Source organism: Diadema setosum, chromosome 19, assembly GCF_964275005.1.
Source record: "Diadema setosum chromosome 19, eeDiaSeto1, whole genome shotgun sequence".
Taxonomy (NCBI): Eukaryota; Metazoa; Echinodermata; class Echinoidea; order Diadematoida; family Diadematidae; genus Diadema; species Diadema setosum.
In genome coordinates, this window is record NC_092703.1 from 27,050,569 (window position 1) to 27,072,817 (window position 22,249).

At 39.4% G+C, this 22,249-nt stretch overlaps 1 protein-coding gene and 1 pseudogene across 1 annotated transcript in view; both read left to right on the top strand.

Annotated features, from left to right (window-relative positions):
* The window catches only part of LOC140242389 (uncharacterized), a 200,169-nt gene that overhangs the window by 123,767 nt on the left and 54,153 nt on the right, over nt 1–22,249 (top strand). Inside the window, exons 7-9 of the mRNA XM_072322125.1 lie at nt 8,548–8,612; nt 10,692–10,754; nt 11,569–11,697. Of these exons, the coding sequence (XP_072178226.1) occupies nt 8,548–8,612; nt 10,692–10,754; nt 11,569–11,697 (257 nt within the window). The remainder of the gene's footprint in view (nt 1–8,547; nt 8,613–10,691; nt 10,755–11,568; nt 11,698–22,249) is intronic.
* On the top strand, nt 11,942–21,921 carry LOC140242851 (uncharacterized; annotated as a pseudogene).

Below are 22,249 nucleotides of genomic sequence, written 5' to 3' on the forward strand. Positions count from 1 at the left end.
AGTATAGCAATGAAAGGTCATGGACACGTGTAAAGCAGGGCTTATATCGATGGGGTCCAGTAACAAAATTATAATTATTTTGACACAAATCGAAGTCTGTATTTAATACATTTTAGACAGATTTGATAAACATGGAAAATACACATTCGTGTAGTTTGGAAACTTCAGTTTCATTAATTGACGTGTTGTTGTACACCATGAATGTGCCTAACAGCAAAAAAAAAAAATAAATAAATAATAATAAAAAAAAAAAAAACACTCTTGCCCGTGCAGGCCCAAACACCCTGACTTCTATGCGTCATTACTGTCACTACTGGTTGCATGTGTTATAATACATAAATCACTGATAACAGCAAAAGGAATAAAAATAAAAATAAAGTAACAAACCAACACACAAACACACGCGTGCGCGCGTGCGCACGCACACACACACACATACACACATGTTACGACAAATTGATTAAAATTTCTACTGTCAAACCATCATAAAAAGCCCTGATTGAAATATATTCCATGTTTGTGGCAATAAAGATCGAAAATATACATCGTTATTATTTAGAAGATAAGATACACTGTACAAACATTGAAAGCATATTGTTAAATCACATGCTTTAAGTTTCATCTTCCAGATATGGGCCATTTGAACCTGCATTCAGTATGCAAATTGCAGAGGTGAGACGAACCTATGAGGTGACAGCATTTTATCATTTTCTGTTTTGTGCTACCTACAGGGTTCAGAATTCTAAACTTCACTACTAAAAACTGTGTGTAGAGTTCTGTGCTCCAGCATACTGTTCAAAGTCACTATTAGACGCTGCCACGAGAGGGCGTTGTTCTAAAAAAGTTGTTCGTCACAACAAGGAGATTGTTATTCATAAAAGGATTTGCAAAACCCTAGCGGCGTTTTGAAAGGAAAAGCCGGAGAGCGGGCCACTGCGGGAATACGCTTGAGTACCCCGGCGTATTGACGGGCTTTTCAAAGCGCCGCTCAAAGGACCGCTGAACGGCGGCGCCGCGGTTTTCCTGCACAATGTAATCTGCCAAGGCGCCTAAACCACCAGAGTAACAACAATGAAGGGATTATCAGTTTAAACTGAAATTAAGCATGCCTCATTAACACATTCTGTCCATACTTAATGCCAACTTTCAAAGCAGTAGCATCATCCTTTCAAAAGTTATTAGAGTTGAAAGTGAAGAGTGTGGACAAGGTTTTCCAGAAATGAAAAAGGGATTCTAAAGACACACCTAATCACACCATTCTACCAAAAATGTTTGAGATAAACTGCTAAAAAACACACTTTCCTGCCCGTTTTATGATACCAAATTTTAGCATAATGTAAAAGAAGACCCGCTCTTTCAGAAAATATGAAAAAGTCAAGTTCGGCTAGGTTCACCCATTTCACTTATTTCCAGTCCTCACGCAAAATCAGTGTGTGCCACTTTATGTTCGTTTTGAGGTGCACGGTCACATATGAAAACACATTCTCATTAATATCTCATTAATGGAATGGAATTTTACAATGAAATTTACGTCACATATATTTCAAGTTATGCGCATTCTACTCATATTCTCAAAATTCATATTTTCTCCTAAAACGTGCGCGTACGCGCGCGTTGAAATATTTGTGACTCGCTAATGGTCCTAAAGTCGTGCACGGTCGAAGCTGTGAAAATCGAGTTTGAAGTCAGAGCATGAAAATTGGTCAAAACTTACAATTTTCTGAATTTGACATGTTATTAGAGTCTGACATGTCTTCTATCATCTGTCGAAATTTTGAAGCAAAATGATGAAAGGAAAGACCAAAAAATAGCGTTTTTTCTGGGCCATGTTTTTTGGCGTTTCAACGAAGCAGAAACTGGTTCGAACATTTGGATTGAGCGCCACAGATAGGCTCTGCCCCTAACAACGACCAGAGTGATCTCATTGGTCAGTTTGCTGCTTGCCGCTAACCGAAGCGTGAAGCTCGCACACTCCCCAGTCGACTGGTTCGTGGTGGCGGGGTGCGCTATGCCCAGTTGCTTCTCCTGGCATCCTGGTCACTGATTGGTCGGTGAGGAGACCGCCGACGCTGTGTTTGAATGAGCATTTCGGGGGTTGCTAGGGCTTACCTTCTATTGTCCGGAGGTGAATAGTGACTTGCGTGTCCCTTGATCGTGATTGCATCGCAAGGAGAACTTTTAGGGCACTTTTCTCGAAACAGTGATTTCCCAGACGTCTCGACATGCTCTTTTTTAAACATCGATATCTCCGCAGCCGGTTATTTTTATAAGATGTGTTATATATCAATTTAAAGCAGAAAGATTAGGAAATTGTGTCATGCAATTTTCAAATAATCGACCTCCCCGACTTTAGGATCATTTTGTTGTAGCAGGTCACATTTGTATGCTCCAATCGAGCTCAAAATTTTTTTGCCCACGTTTCAGACCATTTAGAGCATTTTTTGGAAAATTGAAAAAAATCGGACGGACGCGTACGCGCGCGCGCATATACGCACGCACAGCTCATATGCAATAGAAATTTCCCGTTTTTTCACTTTGATCGGATGTCTGAAATGTCAAGGAATATTTCTACCAAGTTTCAAGTCAATCCGACTCAAAATGACGTCATACGGGCCCGTTAAATTTGAAATTCCGCGCGCGCGTCAATGGCGATATACAGTGCAACTATGCAAAAAAAAAAAAAAAAAAACGCCAATTCTAAATCCGATTTTACTCGTCAGGATGGACGGTGACCCCCATTTTCTTTACATATTCTGAAAGCTGATGAGTTGTAAATATCATTTTATGGGTTGGCAATGCTGTAAAAATGATTAAAACGTATCAAATGTCTTAATAAAGTAAAAAATTTTCAAAATGACGTCCTCAAATTTCAAGTTCACTCGAGCGTATCTCACTTATCCTTTGCCGATTTTCACCCAAATTCCAGTATGTTGTAGCTTATTAAATGATCTTTCATAAATGTATAACTCAATTTTGATTGGATGACGGCATCACCTAGTAAAAATGGATTGAAAGTAACCTTGTCAAATTTGACCAGTTTATGTGTTATCTCTATGGGAGTGCAGTTTTTCTGGAAATGAAAATTGACATGACTATCTTTATTGAGTACTACCTCACTTATGCTTCCGTGATTTTCTCCCAGATTTTAATATGTTGTAGGTGAGACTTTGGGCTATCGCTAGTGTGCCCTTCGTTTTTTTCATACGATGTCGGGATCACGTCCAAAAACTTGGTTGAATTTAAAGCTTATCTTCAATATATTTTCATATTTCTTTCTTTCTGCAACTTTCTTTGCAATAACTCAAGAAAAACAGCCCCTATCACCCCCATATTTTGCACATGTTTAGTTCATGTCACATACAATATTTCATAAAATAACAACTACTTGATCGGACACCATCTTGGGTATGTGAATTAGGGTCAAAGGTCGTGAATGTTTTATCTTGTATCTTGGTGAATACATGTCCTATCTTTCCCATATTTTGCACACGCAAAGACCATGTTACAAGAATCATTTCACAAAATAACGTTACCACTTTTTGCTCAGATGCCATCTTGTCTGTGCAAAGTGGGGTCAAATGTCATATGTACTTTTTTCTCTATCTTCGTTGTGACGTGTTATCTCTATGAGAGGGAATTTTTCTAGATGTGAAAATTGACATGATTGTCTTTATCGAGCACTATCTCACTTACCCTTCAGTGAATTTCTCCCAGATTTCAATATGTTGTAGCTGAGACTTTGTGCTATCGTATATTTGCCTCTGTTTATGTCAAAGAATGTCGGGATCACATTAAAAAATTTGAATTTGAAGCTTATCTTCGATGTACTGAGATATTTCTTTCTGCAACTTTCTTTGCAATAACTCAAGAAAGACAGCCTCTATCACCCCCATATTTTACACATGTTTAGTTCATGTCACGTACATTATTTCATAAAATAACAACTACTTGATCGGACACCATCTTGGGTATGTGAATTAGGGTCAAAGGTCATAAATGTTTTATCTTGTATCTTGGTGAATACATGTCCTATCTTTCCCATATTTTGCACACGCAAAGACCATGTTACAAGAATCATTTCACAAAATAACGTTACCACTTTTTGCTCAGATGCCATCTTGTCTGTGCAAAGTGGGGTCAAATGTCATATGTACTTTTTTCTCTATCTTCGTTGTGACGTGTTAACTCTATGAGAGGGAATTTTTCTAGATGTGAAAATTGACATGATTGTCTTTATCGAGCACTATCTCACTTACCCTTCAGTGAATTTCTCCCAGATTTCAATATGTTGTAGCTGAGACTTTGCGCTATCGTATATTTGCCTCTGTTTATGTCAAAGAATGTCGGGATCACATTAAAAAATTTGAATTTGAAGCTTATCTTCGATGTACTGAGATATTTCTTTCTTTCTGCAACTTTCTTTGCAATAACTCAAGAAAAACAGCCTCTATCACCCCCATATTTTACACATGTTTAGTTCATGTCACGTACATTATTTCATAAAATAACAACTACTTGATCGGACACCATCTTGGGTATGTAAATGAGGGTCAATCAAAGGTCATAAATGTTTCATCCTGTATCTTGGTGAATACATGTCCTATCTTTCCCATATTACAAGTTACAAGAATCATTTCATAAGATGACTGACCACATTTTGCTCAGATGCCATCTTAAAGTCTGTGCAAAGTGGGGTCAAAGGTCATATGTACATCTTTCTCTAGCTTCGTTATGACGCGTTATCTCTATGAGAGGGAATTTTTGTGAAAATTGACATGATTGTCTTTATCGAGCACTAGCTCACTTACCCTTCGGTGAATTTCTCTCAGATTTTAATATGTTGTAGCTGAGACATCACACGGCCAATGTCCCCTAAACGCAGATGAAATATTTATGGCCATGCCTATTGGGATCAGGACTTAAATCATTGATTTCCAAATAGATCGGATCACCTAATTTGTCAGTGTTGACAGATTCCAAGTCTAGTTCTTTTAGTGAAACTGATTAGACCTTGCGCAGCGGATGTCTAGCTACAACTCTTATATCCACACCTTGGATAATAATTTTTCTGCTTCAAAGAGGACCGCCTTCTTCACCTCCCCCCCCCCCCCCACTTTCCACGTTATAACCCCTGTATACTAGGCTGTATACACGAAAATGGCTGCTTGTGATATTGCTTTAGAAAAAAGTCCTGAAACCACTTTTTAATGAAACTGTATTGAACTTGTAGAACAGATATCAGACTACAACTTTTATATGGAAACCTATGAGAACATTTTCTCTGCTTCCTAGCAGACCGCTGTTTTTACTGCCCCCCCCCCTTCCCCAAAGCTACTGTTTATGACATTGCTTTAGAAATTATGAGTTTTGAAGACCTGAAACCACTTATATTTTCATGAAACTGAATGGAACTTGTAGAGGAGATATCACACTACAACTTCTATACAGAAACCTATGAGAACATTTTTTCTACTTCATAGCGGACCACTCTACTCACCCCCCCCCCCCCCCACAATATAACCCCGTCATAGGCTTTGTACACGAAGATGGCGGCTTATGACATTGCTTTAGAAAATATGAATTTTGAAGACCTGAAACCACTTACATTTTCGTTAAACTCAGTGGAACTTTAAGAGATATTAACCTACAACTTCTATATGGAAACCTATGAGAACATTTTCTCTACTTCATAGCGGACGGCTGCCTCCCCCCCCCCTTTCTTTGGAACATTTCTTTAGAAATTATCATAAATTTGGATATCTGATTTTTTTTTTTGAAAGTGCATGATTGGAGACAGTTCCAAGAGATATCAATCTACACCATATCGAAAACTTTTTTATTTTTCTCTGCTTCATAGCGGACCGATCTCTTGCACTCCTTTTCTACGTTATAATTACCTCCATATAGGCTTTATGAAATAATGATAATAAAAAAAAAAGAGCAGATAACACAACCCGACGGAAGAATGTCGTGAATTTAAATAATTATGCAGTACCAGCTGCAAACTACAAGGATCGAACCAGCACTTGATGTCGGGCGGAAGCTCGGTGGTCTATAGTGAATTCAGACGCCTGTCCGGAGAATCAGGAGGTCGTAGGTTGAATCCTGTCCGAGCGAGTAGGTCCTTTTATATAAATGCCCATGATTTTGGTCATGGCTACTACTAAAACACTGATTTTAATATATTCAGTGCTTATTTACGTCGATTTAGAGTTATTGTCAATCATCCGAGAAATTGTTTTGCAAGAGTGAAAACATATCTAGTCCATCAGATTGGAAACATTTAGATTATAGTTACCGCGACATGCACAGTCACTATTTTCTCGCGTATATGGCAGTTTGTGTGTGTGAGTGGTATGTAGTAATGTTCGTGTGTCTACAGCATTTTTCATTGCGATTTCTCTGTTTCCAAAATATCATTAGTCTATCTAGAGTTTGCAGATTGATAACATATTTAGAACAGATGCCAAAGGCAAAACCTGTGTGAAAGATTTAGAGCGTTACAAAGTAAAATGGATTTTTTCGTGTGTGGAAAACACTGTTTTCATTCATATTACATCTATTATTTTAATGCTTTGTGTCACATGAAAAACGAAAGAAATTATAAGAAGACCAACGTACAGAGTCATTTACAACCATTACCTTTTTGGTCATTCTGCAAATCAAGGCCTCTCAAACTACCGTTCCACACACTATTATCCGTGATTTCTCCACTTATCCCAGCAATCTAGCAACAGGGCTTGACCCATAAATCGACATACACTGAACTTTCTTCTTCTTCCTGTTCTTCTTCTTCTCCTTCTTCTTCTTCTTCTTCTTCGACGAAGTCAAACTCCTTCTAAGCCTATAAGCTGAAAATTTTTACAGACTGTGTTATTTACATTGTAATACCGTTCATTTACAGTTATTTACAAGCACATATACAACAATGTAATATGAACAAGAAAGACTGGCAACTGTGATCAACCGTTAGTCGGTTTCGGAATGCTCACTGTTCTACGGAGACTCAGAGAGGAGGAATGGCGATGCGGTTCAGTTTTCGAGTTGTATAGGCCTATATATGGTATCTGGTAGATATGTGGTTGGTGCCTCTCGACGCCAGTAAAAATATGAATTAAATCTTTGATAAAGTCTGATTTAAATTGAATATTTGAGGGGTCACGATGTACCCTACCGTATTTTCATTTGTCACTTAACAATTTCAACCAAATTTGATTGACTTTTCCTGTAATTTCATTGAGAATATTGTGATAATCAATATTTACAATCTATAATAGCTACATGTACTATAGTATGTGCGATATCGATAGTTGCGGTGGCAATCGTTAAACGGACAATAAAGTCTGTCAGATTTTACAAGGGTTTTCTGTTCAATTTTCATTTATAATAGGGTAATATGATATTGATCATTGTCTAACCTCCGTACACTCTTAAATTGGCAACGCCGATCAGCGATTTCTCATAGACTTTGTACAGCATTGACATACATGTAACACGCGATTCCGGCGTACTTCCATGCGGGTATATGTGGATGTGGAAATAATGCATTTTATATATATGTGGATGTGGGGACGCATTATATGTGGATGTGGGGACGCATTATAATATGTGGATGTGGGGATGCATTATAATATGTGGATGTGGGGATGCATTATATATGTGGATGTGGGGACACAGTATATACACCTGGTTGTGGATGTGGGGACGCATTATATATGTGGATGTGGGGATGCATTATATATGTGGATGTGGGGACGCATTATATATAAGTGGATGTGGGGACACAGTATATAGGCCTACACCTGGTTATGGGGATCAATATCCCCATATTGAGATATGACACGGATACACAAAATATTAGCTCCTGTTAAATAAATTATAGATCTAGTGTGTATATTATGATAATAGTTTCCAAACAAACTACGCTTTATATGCTGCTTTAAATATCGTCACAGAAACCATGGGAACTTCAAGTCCCCATAAACATATCTTATGTGGATGTGGGGACGCATCATATTATGTGGATGTGGGGACGCATTATACACTGTATATGTGGATGTGGGGACGCATTATATATGTGGATGCGAAGACGCATTATATATAAGTGGATGTGGGGACACAGTATATACACCTGGTTGTGGATGTGGGGACGCATTATATATGTGGATGTGGGGACGCATTATATGTGTGGATGTGGGGACGCATTATATATGTGGATGTGGGGACACAGTATATACACCTGGTTATGGGGATCAATATCCCCATATTGAGGTATGACACAGATACACAAAATATTAGCTCCTGTTAAATAAATTTTAGTTCTAGTGTGTATATTATGATATATTTCCAAACAAACTACAATGTATGCTATATATGCTGCTTTAAATATCGTCACAGAAACCATGGGAACCCCAAGTCCCCGTAAACATATCTTATCGTACTCGTCCCCATAACCCCAGTTTTGTATGTATATATATATATATATATATATATATATATATATTATATTACATATATATTTCTTCTTTTTTTCCACTGACAACACAGAAACTGAAGCTATGATGTTAAAGCTCCTTTCAAGCCTCAAGCAATCTCTTGCTGTGGGAAAGCCGGTGAGTTTATCCCTAATCCCGTCATTAACACACTCACACATACAGTTTAACATATCTTTATTTTGATGCAGTACGTTTCCTGATATTACTACTGGATATACAGTTTTTGTCTCGCCCACAGGAGGTGAAGGCGAGACTAAGGGATCCAAATGGCGTCCGTTCGTCGTTCTTTCGTCGTCCGTCCGTCCGTCGTCCGTCCGTCGTCCATCACAAATGTTAAAGTTTACCTGTAAGACTCTCTTATGATGCATAACTTGGCAACTGTTACAGCAATGGCAGCCACACTTGGATGATAGAAGCACTAGGGGTATCTTCATGTTATGGTGTTGTCTGAAGTCATGTGATGATGCCAAAGGTCATTTGAGGTCATATATTAAAGAGTATGTGGAAGACTCTCTTTTCTATGTTAAAGTTTACCTGCAAGACTCTCTTTTGACAAATAACTTCACATAAGTAGCTTGGATTACAACCTAACTTGGGTCATATATGCACTGGGGGTACCTTCATGTTATTGTGCCGTTAGAGGTCACAGGATAAGGTCAAAGGTAATTTGAGGTCATACGTTAAAGTTTACTTGCAAGACTCTTATCACACGTAACTCGACACATGTTGCTACAATGGCAATCAAACTTGGGTGATGGATGCACTGGGGGTACCTTCATGTTATGGTGCCGTGAGAGGTCACATGATAAGGTCAAAGGTCATGTGAGGTCATACGTTAAAGTTTACTCGCAAGACTGTCACAGACATGGGTCAACAAACTTTTAGGGCCCAATGTTAAGTTTTTATGGCGCGTTTCAATTATGGCTCATAACTTTTGATCCCTTGGTCTGTTTGTGACCCAACTTGGATGGTAGATGTCCCTTGGGGAGGTGAAGGTCATCACAAGGTCAAAGGTCACATACAGGGGTCAACGAACTTTTAGGGCCCAATGTTAAATTTTTGTGGCACGTTTTGATTAAGACTCATAACTTTTGATCCCGTTTGTCCCTTTGTGACCAAACTTGGATGGTAGATGTCCCTTGGGGAGGTGAAGGTCATCACAAGGTCAAAGGTCACAGACAGGTGTCAACAAATTTTTAGGGCCCAATGTTGACTTTTTATGGCACGTTTTGATTATGGCTCATAACTTTTGATCCCTTTGTCTGTTTGTGACCAAACTTGGATGGTAAATGTCCCTTGGGGAGTTGAAGGTCACCACAAGGTCAAAGGTCATAGCCGAGTCAATGAACTTCTGGGAGTTAGAAAAATAATAATTTCTTGTACGCGAATGGGCAAGACACAATTTTGCACTTGCCTTGTGTTAACCATCAGTGATCAAATCCAACTAGCATACCATCAAAAACATTGGCCGAAATATGAACATTGAAATGTTTGATCATAAAGGTTCATTGGCGAAATAATGAGGTATCACAAGTTTCATATGTCACACAAAGAGAACATATATTGTACCTGTGATACACAAGTGAAATACCAATTGTTCCTGCATATACTCATTGAAGACATCGTGTAATGTATGAATTCATTTCTTGTCAAAAAAAGAAAAATATAATTAGCGTTGAAAGAACTCTGCTGTACTTAATGATTAATGTCACCCACTGTACCATTATGATCTTTGTGAGGGAGAAACATGTCTTGATGTATCTGGGATATAAAAAACAGAGATGACTGGGTGAAAGTAATTGTCTCTGACACTTTCGATTGTGAAGTAGAGATTTTGTCCCAAATTGGTTTTAGGAAGAAAATATTGCTGCAGACTGTAAGAGTTTCATGTTCCATAAATGCATTACGAATTCAAGGTCCTTGCAATACTTGGTACTGTAAAAAACATGGTATATCGCGTCATGAAAATTTCGCGAATTGGAGCCGACGGCCTTTTTCGCAGCAAGAAATATTTGCTAATTGCCACTGGCATCCAGTGCATATTGTGTAGAAAAGAACTTTTGTGTGCATTTTAATTTCGCGAATGTTGGCGCTCGCGAAATTCGTGAAATTAAAATGGACGCAAACATTCCTCATTTTACAGTATTTATTGTGTAATTTTCATCTGTTTTTATCTTGTTTTTCCCTGTAATGCAGAAGAGGCGTACCAGGTGTATAACATTGAAGCGGCATAAGACTTTTGTAGAAGCCATCAAGAAGGTAATTCTTCCAAAGTTTCCCATGGCATATATCTTGTCTTCAGCAATAGCATGTTTACACCACAATGAATTTATCACAATAGCAGTTTGAAGAATGAATTAACAAAGCTCTGACATTAGTATATAATTATAAATGTGCATCTGTACTTCTTTTCTTGCACTTGTAAAATGTCCCCTGGGTCACATATTCAAGAGCTTTAAGTCTGAAATGAGGAACAAGATCTGCCCCCACAGAGAATGAGAAAGATACTTCATTTCCAAGACCATCTCAATACCATCTCCTCCTAAACTGTGATTTCTAGTGACCAAAATTTAGACCATGATGGCTACCTCAACCCTGGTTGGTTCAAAGTACAAAATACGATATTGTTTTGTAATACCTTTTCCCTTTTCATGAAAACCTGTAGTCTGATTGTGACAAACCTTGGCAAGACTCATTATTAGGGGATGATACAGTGTACTGTCTGGTAGTATGTACAGTATGTGGCATGAATAAGGAGGCATCCCTCAGGGGGTCTGGGGCATACAGGGGCATACATGTACCCCCACCTCCATATGCTATAGACATCGTGTACGTACATGTACTTGGTGATTTTTGGGGATCTTCTTCTCCACCTCAAGGCATGCTAGAACTGACTAAATGTATATCATCCTATTTTGGGGGGATACTTTCCCCTGTTGATTCTGTTCTTTCTGTTTATGCGCCACTATTTGAGTATGTTTATGCAACTCATATGCACGTACAAGGTTGTACAGTATATATGGCCCGATGTTTTGAACAGCAGGGATTTAATAGATACCCTTTTTACCACCAGATCTGGACGTACGCAAAGTATGGTGATGCTGTGAGAAAGGAAGCAGAGGATCTCGTCAATAAGCTCAGCTGTGGAATTCAGACACCAGCTTCGAAAGTCTCCCGACATAAGCAGCAAAAACAGCAGCATGTAAGTACATTGTACAGTCTCTTGTTTGGCCTTAAATGCAATCCATTGAATATTTGCTACTGCATTCACAGGCGTGTGAGGAACTTCAGATGCTGTGTGTGCATGCTTTCATCATTCATACTTGGCTATCAATCTCCTCACATAACTGTGTATGTAAGAGCATAACTTCCATTGTACATACTTGGCCATCACTCTCACCATACTGTGCGTGTAAGAGAAACAGTACTTATGCTGCCTTTACACCATGCTCCTGGCGGTCACAGCAGTCACATTTCAGACCACCATGGACAAAATGGGATGGAAGTGTAGACTACGCGTCGATGGGATGGGAAAAAGCAGACGTGACAGGCCATGATTGCCTGGAATGCTGTGTCTGATTTTTAACCCTATTTTAGCTGGGCTATTTGAGACCAAGTTTTTACTGTGGGGTCAATTTGACCCCTGTTCAGATCTCGGCCGCCGATTGCACGATCGCCGCAAAATTTTGCCTGAAGATAGAGCTGGATGTCAACTACATCGTACAAGTTTACATGGTCGTATACAATATAAAAATATTGGCTTTCTATCTTTAGTGAATTAATTATGCAAATTTATGCTTAAAATCATATTTCACCTAAAATTCCATTAAAAAGACTGAAGAATTGCTAAATTTTTGTGTCAGATTTCCTCGAGACACATCCAACAATTTTCATGCAAAAAATAGCACTATCATTATTAGTTTCTTTTGTTTTTAATTGTTTTGTTAAATTCTTCTGTATTTCAGTGTTTTTTCAATGTTTTTTTTCTAATGTTTTTTTTTTTGGCAAAAATTTGTTGCAGGCACTTTTTCAAGCTTATCTACATTAGAATTGATTAATTTCAATGGTTGAAAATTGAATAATCTATATTTATATCAATTTAACAAAAAAACACAGTTTGCATTGGATTTGCACACGATATCATGAATTTAAGCGGTTTTCAGGTTGACATGCATATGCAAAACATGACGTAACTTCAGAACGGTGTACCCGGACGTCGCAAATTTGGTCTCAAAATATGCGGGAGACTTCAACGACAAAATCTTTGTGCGTTGCGGAATCGTAGCGCAAAATGTTGAGGGAGGGGTCAATTTGAACCCCCCCCCCCCCCCCCGTCAGAATATGGTTGAGCTGTCAAAAAAAAGAAAAAATTGCCACAGCAGACCTGATGCTAACTGAGAAAACTTGTAGGCCATAGTATGAATGCAAACTACAATTAGACTGGGGGCCCAGAAGATTTACTCAGCGGCTGAAAAGGGTCACAGTTTGATATCTCATCATATTAGGATGTGGCCAAGGGTCAACAAAATGAATTGCTGGCAAGTCACTTCCTGTACCGTTAGGATAGGGGCCATAAAAAGGGGCCCCAAAAAAGGCATTTAATCAGCTGAAGCGGGTCACAGACAAAAGTTGGTGGATATTGTTCCTTTGGGTGTACCTATCATGAAAACAGCAAAGTCAGTTATTTTATCCTGTACGGGAAAAACGAGGTATCTTAAGGGGAACTCTTTCTACAGGAGAATTTCTTTATTCCCCTTAAGGATTTTTGATTTGCTGCATCAAGACTACTCCACAGTAGAAGACAGATGGCGTAGTATGTGTAGATTGAGGACTGAACCATCAATCCAATTAACCCTACTCCAACTGGGGGGGGGGGGGGGGGTCAAATTGACTCCCCCTCGACATTTCGCGCCATGATTCCACAACGTGCAAAGATTTTGCCGCATCGTTTCATGATTTTTTTTCAATGAAGTCTCCCACATATTTTGAGACCAAATTTGCGACGTCCGGGTACACCGTTCTGAAGTTACGTAATGTTTTGCATATGCTTGTCAACCCGAAAACCGCTCAAATTCACGATATCGTGTGCAAATCCAATACAAATTGTCTCTTTTTTTTTGTTAAATTGATATAAATTTGATTATTTCAACTTTTAACCATTGTAATTAATCAATTCTAATGTAGATAAGCTTGAAAAAGTGCCTGCAACAAATTTTGGAAAAAAAACATCAGAAAACAAAAGGGCGAAAAAACCATCCGATGAAATACATAAGAAATTAACAAAACAATAAAAAACAAAAGAAAATGATTTCAATTTGCTATTTTTTTTTCAAGAAAATTGTTGGATGTGTCTTGAGGAACTCTGACACAAAAATGTAACAATCCTTCAGTCATTTTAATGGAGTTATAGGTGAAAACATGATTTCATGCGTAAATTGGCATAATTGATTTACTAAGAATAAAAAATAAAATTTTTTCGATTGTATGACCATTTAACATCCGGCTCTATGTTCAGGCCAAATTTTGCGGTGATCGCGTGATCGGCAGCTGAGATCTGAAGGGGGGGGGGGGGAAATATGGCTGTATATTGAAGGTATGTGAAATACGGGTCACTGGGGGAATGTAGGTATTATCTGCTTTTTCTTAAAAAAAAAAATCATAATATGTTTGCATTATCTAATTGACATATAGAACTTAGTGGTATAAGACCCATTTTGTGCTAATCTGGTTTTGAATTATGGCGTGCTTTATAGTTTAAGAAGAAATCCTTGAAAAACACCCCCTCAAAACCAAACCTCTTTCGAGGTGGGACTTTCCCCATTCATATAGCAGGGCTCGACACTAACAGTGAAGAATTTGGTGGCCTGATCGGGCCACCAAAAAGGTCGGATGTTTGCCTTTGGGCCACCAAAAATAAAAGTTAGTGTGGAGCCCTGCATATATGCATGTGGACATACATGTACATGTACATATGGCAATGATCTACATGCAAGCTGTACAATACAGGATCCATTGCGTATTGCATTACACAGCTTCTAATAATCAGAGTCACATTTAGGGGCATAACGTATGGTCAGAGTGAGATATCATGTAAGTGCAGTCAACCTCGCATACCTCGAATTAGTCGGACTGAAGAAAATGATTCAAGGTACACGAACTCGGGTCCGCGTACGTCAAATTTTCTTCGACTTATCTGACTTTTATCGATGTTCAACATGGTATCTGCTGTAGTGCCTACCATGTTTTGCATGCTTGTCAATTGGAATTGAAGCGACTAAGGGTGCGTTCGAGCGCTCTCCTAAAGCGAACTGTACCATACCGTACCTGCGCCAGAGGAGTGCTCGAACGCTCCTAAAGTGTACCGTACCCTACTTAACCGAGCCAAAAGTAGACCACTTCCCAATGTGCTCCAAAAGCGTACCAAAGCGTACCAAAAACTTGTTGTAAAGCATGCGCGTATCATGCGCATACGTCACAATGCAAAGACATCATTCTCTTTGCTCGGGACAGCTGTAAGGAGTTCAAGCGCCAGGTGGATGACATTCTTGCTACAAACAAGCATGACCTATTCTAAAAATAACTCGTGAGGTACGCTTTCTCCAAAGAGCTCTCAAACGCTCCAAAACTGGCATAGTTCGGTACGGTACGCTTTGGTTAAATCAGTCCGCTTTGGTTCACTCTAGAGCACTCGAACGCACCCTTAGATAAAACTCTAAACTCTAATGAATTCTTTCAACACTATTTTCTGGTGGACAATTGAATCACCTATCACCATAAAAACAAAAAGAAAATACCAGTTTGCAATCAAGTGCATGAGTTACAGGACATGCGTGCTGAATGTACATTTGCATCTGGGTTTGAATGTGGTGTGTCTACAGTATACTGTGTATGCATTTGCCTTATAGACATACGTACATGTACACGTCATGTGGGGAAACCTGTCAAAACACAAACTAGATTTACTAAGCAGACAGTTACACAGGAATCACATTCAATCACATACAATCGTGCTTGAAAAGGGGAAAAATTTAAATTACGGAAAACTCAAATAAGATACAAGTCAAAACAGGAATAAAGTAAATAATAATTGCCTGAAAAATCTTACAGCATATCCTTCAGAAACATCTGAATTTATTTGAATAAACTGTTGTTAAATTGTATCTATTCTTTATTATGCTAGGCCTACTTCCAAATCATATACCACAATATTTTCATAATCGCATGGGGAAAAAAGTATTCAATGCTTACATTCTCAGGAGAGAATAGTAATGAGACAAACTTTGTGAGGGGAAAAAAGTTAGAAAAGCACTATGCAGGAGATTGATGTTTGGGCATTAGACTGTGATTAATGCCAAAGATATAACTGTCAACACCTATGCAGGTGCACCACGACGGTAAAGAATACGCGTACACAGCATGACTATCACAATCTTGCCAGCTGTGTATTGCTTTGGGCGCACGATTGATCTGGTCTCAGACTATTTACAATCGAGTGTGAAAAGTTTTGTGACATGTCTTCGCTGTCCACGCGCAATGCTTAGTGATGTTTTACTTTCGCTTTGAGCAACATGCTAGGAAAAACAGCTTAAGTTAATTTAGATCGGGACATTTGATTTCCCTTCGAGGAAACCAAACTTCGAGTAAGTCTTTTGAGCTGCGCAAGTTTTATAACGCACGGAAACTCCACAGGAAAAATTGGGACTTTCATTTTGCCTCCAAGCTATTTAAGTGATATTCAGCTAATCCGACATCAAGGTAAGCGAGGTTGACTGTATTTTGTATTGTTTCGTGTTTTATTTTGTGTCTTTAGACCATTAGATCTAATCCTGCAGGGTTTTCGATGACGTATCTGGAATGAACTTGCAAAGAATGGTGCAAAAAAAGCTAGAATCGGTTCAGAGGACTGATCAGATACTAACTAGGTATCTGATTCTTGTGTAGATACTAACTAGGTATCTGATTCTGTTCAATCATTGTCACATTTGGAGAGACTCAAATTTTGGGGGATTTCATCCTTACGAGTATTGATCTAGATCATGGATGTCTAGATCAAGACATGAACGTGTAGATATGATTCATGTCTTCAAGAGTTTGCATGATTTTGAAGATTTTTGATTGAGCTGTTCTCTTTGTTACCAGTGAGCAAGTTACGCATGGTCATAAGTTTGAATTGTAACATGTATTTAAAGGAAGGTGTAACACAAGTAGTACCTAACAGGTTACCGTCTTTCAATCAGAGAACTGTGAATTCTTGGAGTAGCCTTAAGTTTGTCCTGATACTATCAGTAGGCAAAATCAATTATTGCCTTCAAGTCAAAGCTCAATGATGATTGGGAACACAATCATGAAATATTGAATCCGGGTTGCATAAGATTGAGAACCCTGTGGATACATCCCATTGAACTCTTCAGGCTTACGGTAGTTTAGGACTGGATCTTAGAATGGCCCTTTAACATTAGGTCCTTGCTAGTATAACTCCTACATTGCAAGTTTTTGACTTAGATCCTACATACTGACTGGGCGTCATCATACATTTAAGTAGGACTTGAATTCTAATTCAGGTAGCCTAGGCCTAGGCATAATTCAGGTATTTCAGTCGGCCTAGGTCTAGACCTTGAGCCTCGGTCTAGCTGGTCTAAGAATAGAGTACTAGTATGAAGAAAAAAAATACAACATAGCCTAGATCTTACTATAGGATAGAGTTCCAAAAATGGTAGAAATGTTCTAATTCTACATCATGACTATGGCCTGGCTGGGGGCATCCCACGAGACCGACACCCCCGAGTCATACGGTCCACGAGACCGACATCAATAATAGGTCCATGAGTCATACAGCCCACGAGTTATACGGCTCAGGAGTCATACAGCCCATGAGTTCGACACTACGCACAAAAGGCTCATGAGACCGACACTAAGCAAACATGGCCCACGAGACCGACACTAAGCAATAAAGGCTCATGAGGCCGACAATAAGCAAAGAAAGCCCACGAGACCGACAGTAGGCAAAAAAGGCCCACGAGACCGACACTAAGCTAAAAAGACTCACGAGACCGACACTAAGCAAAGAAAGCCCACGAGACCGACAGTAGGCAAAGAAGGCCCACGAGACCGACAGGATAAACAGCGCCATCTACATGTCAATCACCTGTACAGGGTGTTCCATGAACGGAAAAATAACATACTGGCGGGTGTAATTTCGTAACGCTATCAATTGAAAGATGGTGACCATCTACATAATTATGAACGTCATCAAATATGTATTTCTACATACTTCTGAGGAGGGGGGCAAGTGTGTCAGGGAGCGACATTGTTATCAAGTAGAAAAATTGAATTGTATTCTTCATGCCCCCACCCCCCCCCCCCCCCAAAAAAAAAATAGAAGAATTAGTATCCTTCATCCCCCCAAAAAAGAGACAAAAAGCACAAATGAATTTAAAAGAGGACAATAACGATGTATGGATTAATTTTAGAGCTTTGATAATGCCATAGTGCTATTTCTAATAGGCTTTCCCAGTTTTTAGCTAGAAGATGGACAAGAAATAAATTTTACCTCTTCTCTTTACCGATTCACTAGTTACTTATTCTATTTTAGATATTCTACCCTCCTGCTTTGACGTTTTGCAGTAAGATCTATTTGTAATTTTATCTGTAACTATAATGCAATTCTACTGATTAAAACGTTTTATATCGCAGGGATTCACCTCAGTTTCGTGGCTTGTGTTATTCTCCTCCGAACAGTACATTTCATCGTGAAATACAATAGCTGTTTTCATGGATGCATCTGGTTTTAACCGATTTCCTAACGCTACCTTCATAGACGATTACGTTATTTTTTATTTTCAATTAATACTGAATCAACACCCTCGCAGGTGTATTGTGGAAAGATCTGTTACACACTTTTACTGTACTTTGTTCATTTTTTTTCACAAACACACACCCATGCAAACACAATTAAAGATCCTGATCATTTCGGGGGGGGGGGGGGGGGGCAACCGATGGGGTAACACCCTGCCGGAGATGGCAACCCTTCTTTTCCATCTCTCATATCTTCCTATGCTATTATCAGGACACCCTATAAACTTTATTGGTCTATAGGTGGCGCTGTTCATCCTGTCGGTCTCGTGGGCCTTCTTTGCTTAGTGTCGGTCTGGTGAACCTCTTTTGCGTAATGTCGGTCTCGTGAGCCTTGTATGCGTAGCGTCGGTCTCGTGGACCTTTTAAGTGTAGTGTCGGTCTCGTGGGCTTTGTTTGCTTACTGTCGGTCTCATGAGCCTTTTGTGCGTAGTGTCGGTCTCGTGGGCCGTATAACTCCTGGGCTTATTTTACTTGATGTCGAACTCGTGGGCTTTATTTACTCAGTGTCGAACTCGTGGGCTGTATAACTGGTGGGCTGTATGACTTGTGAGCTGTATGACTCGTGGGCTGTATGACTTGTGAGCTGTATAACTTGTGGGCTGTATGACTCGTGGGCTGTATGACTCGTGGGTGTCGGTCTCGTGACGTGCACCCGCCTGGCTAGGCCCCATACAGTCTACTGGTACAACAAACCTTTAGGCCTACCAGTACCTTCCCTAGCTAACATGTTAGTCAGACCCTACATCTCTAAACCATCTTTTACTAGGTGCTACAGTAGATCTAGAATTCTACCTAGATTAGAATCTATCTTCTTAAACATTTCTAGCTGGACTGTGATCTAGTACTAGACCTCGTGTAGTTTGTACTAACTACTAGTAGTCTACTTATTACAGTGCTAGGGCCTACTAGACTCTAGAGGCTAAGTTACTGGTAGTACTTTGGCCTTAGCTTTGTAATTGCTATTAAGAGTCTTTTACTATCAGTGTCACTAACTTCTAGTAGGTCTAGGCCCTAGATACCTGAAGCAATAAAGGCTAGGATATAGTTCTGTGTCTGCTCAGAAAGACCTATGATGTAGACCTATCTATAATAGGCCCTAGATCTAGTCTGTCTAGGTAGAGGTCTCGTACAAGTTGTAGAGATAGACACTAGGTCCTTATAGTCAATAGATAATAGGCACAGGTCGAAGGTCATGCTTGAATGGGCCCTTGTGAATATATTTGTGTTTTCCCTGCTTCCAACTAAAGAATATGTTGTACAATAATGCATGTCCTTTGTGAAACCAGTTGTATCCATTTTGACCAGTATATATATTGTTCTACTACAGAAATACCAAAATCTGTTCTTTTATTGGAGTGACATTAATCATCCATTGTTACGGTTACCGTAGGTAACTCTGGGAAACACATGAATCCTCAGGAGGTTGTAATTTAACCCTATTATAAATGTAGACTGACGGGAGTGGAATGCTCAGTCGTTTTTGAACAACCTTAGTAAAAGTCTTTTTCCTCGTCATGTATTAACACCATAGTGTTGATCTGCAAAGTATACTTCCAGGATTCTAGAACTTTATGTTTTTGTTTATTTTTTTAAGCCCAAGTCTATAATGCAATGTTTACATCTCTCCCATGGAATTTTTTGCATGCTTATTACTTCACTCTTTGACCATATAATAGCAGAATATAACCTATTTCTATTTATGCTGGAAATATCAAATGAATCATTCTCTATGGTAATCTCTCTTTTCCTCTTGCTCTCTTTTCTTTATTGCCTCCCCTCTGCTCCTTGTGTTCAGTCTTCATCTCCTTAATCTCCCTCTACACTTCGTACAAATGATTTTATTGCATCAGGCCCTCTTTTTTTCTTTCCATATATATATATTTGTATGGAAAGAAAAAAATATATACAAGCTGTATGTGTATTTATATGAGTGTATATATATGTAAAATATATATCTGTATATATTGGGATTCTATCACCTATGACAATTTCAACATAATGTGGTGCCAATGTTATAAGTGCCTCGTATTGCACATAACACAACCAGTGTATGATTTTACTCTTCTTATCTCACTACTCTGCCGTAGTCAGCTGACCAGTCAAAGGGTGCCTCTTCAGCTCGATCTCCTACTCTTCCTGGATCTTGCCAGTCAAAGGAATCTTCAGCGGTATCTTTCACTATCCCTCAGTCTTGCCAGTTGGAGGAGCCTTCAGCAGTATCTCATACTCTTCAAATTTCTTGCCAGTCACAAGAAGAATCTTTGTTGGTGAACACGTATAGTGATTCTAGTGTTTTGTCTGCTGGTGACAGTGAAGAGGATGATTCATATGCACTTTCTGTACCCAAAAGGAGGCGGTTAAATGTTCCGAGATATAACCATGATGGAGAGGATGATAGCAGTGGCCCAAGCTATACTCCATCGGATTCTGGTTTACATGATGAAAGGAGTGATGATTTCTCTTTAGCAGATTCACTAACAACTCGCAAAGAGTCAGAAGTCAGCAATGAAGAGAAAGCATTGTATGGTAAATCTTGTACAGTCAGTAGTTTCACAGCAGAAACTTCTTCAGAACAAGAACCATGTGGTGATAAGAAAACAGCCTACAAGAAGCCATACAGATATTGTATCTATTGCAGTCAGTTCAAGTCAAAATTATCAGATCATCTTATCAAGAAACACAAAGATGAAGAGAGAGTGAGAAACGCCCTTCATCTCTCAAAGAAACAAAGAATGGAAGAATTTAATCGCATTAAGAAAGAAGGGACCTTGGAAGTGTATAAACAGAATGTGAGAGATGGTGATTCATTGTGTGAGAGGGAAAGGGTATCCTCACAGAACACGGCTGTTCTCATCTGTGGATTATGCTCTGGTGTTTATGCTGTGAGCTACATGAAGAGACATAAGCGCGTGTGTGAAAAGTCATCAAATTCCAGCTGTCCTAGCTGAACATTCCAGCATCCCTTCTTAAAGTGGTCTAACATGCAGATGCCCAGTTTGTCGGTGAAATGTTGGGTAATTCAGGAAAGATGAGGTTGGCATATGATGTCAGCAAGATGCTGTCCTTGGAGACATTGGACGGAGACTGTGGACAAAGCAAATAAAGAAGATGAACAAGATGTGAGAAATTCAGTCATGACTGACATGAGGTGGCTGGCAGGGCTCTACCTCTCCATGAAGGATGCTCAGGAGAAACTTGGACCTTTACCAGTAAATGCCCAGAATGTGTCATCAAACCTTAGGCACCTTGAAGAGGCTGTAGAGAAGTTCACAGAGAGTGAAAAGGGTAGTGAAGGTGTTAGCATCAAGGCAGGCCTTAAGATGGGTTTCTTTTAATTGCTAAAATCATCTAGCAAGATCCTCATAGCTTTGTTTTTCATGGATAACTAAGACCCAGAGGCAGAGCAGTTAGACAAGTCCACAGCTATCATGGACTTGCAAGGCAACAGACAAGTGTCTTTGGCAATGCCACGTATCAACTCAACTGGAATAGAGAGGAAATGTTGAGTAGGCCTAGTGGCCAGCCTCTGAAATCAGACATAAAGGTCCTCAGAGAGTACACAACTTGCTGAATCGATGAGCTTATTGAAAACCAGTTTGCATTCATTGACAAGCTTTACTTTGTCAAACTTTGCAACTGTGTAGTGGCACGACTGACTTTATCCAATGTGAGACCAGGAGGGGAGCCCAGCCATCTGTGCATGAAATGCTGCCAGGATGCGAAAGCAGGAGCATGACTTGACAGACAGCAACTAGACAATTTGGATCCAGTCGATGAGGTTTTTGCACAGCACTTGCACGTGGGGTATCAGACAAGAAAAGGGACGCACATTGTGCCCTCCCCCCCCCCCCCTTTCCAAGAGACACACATGAGGCATTAGACATGCTGATTGATGAGAA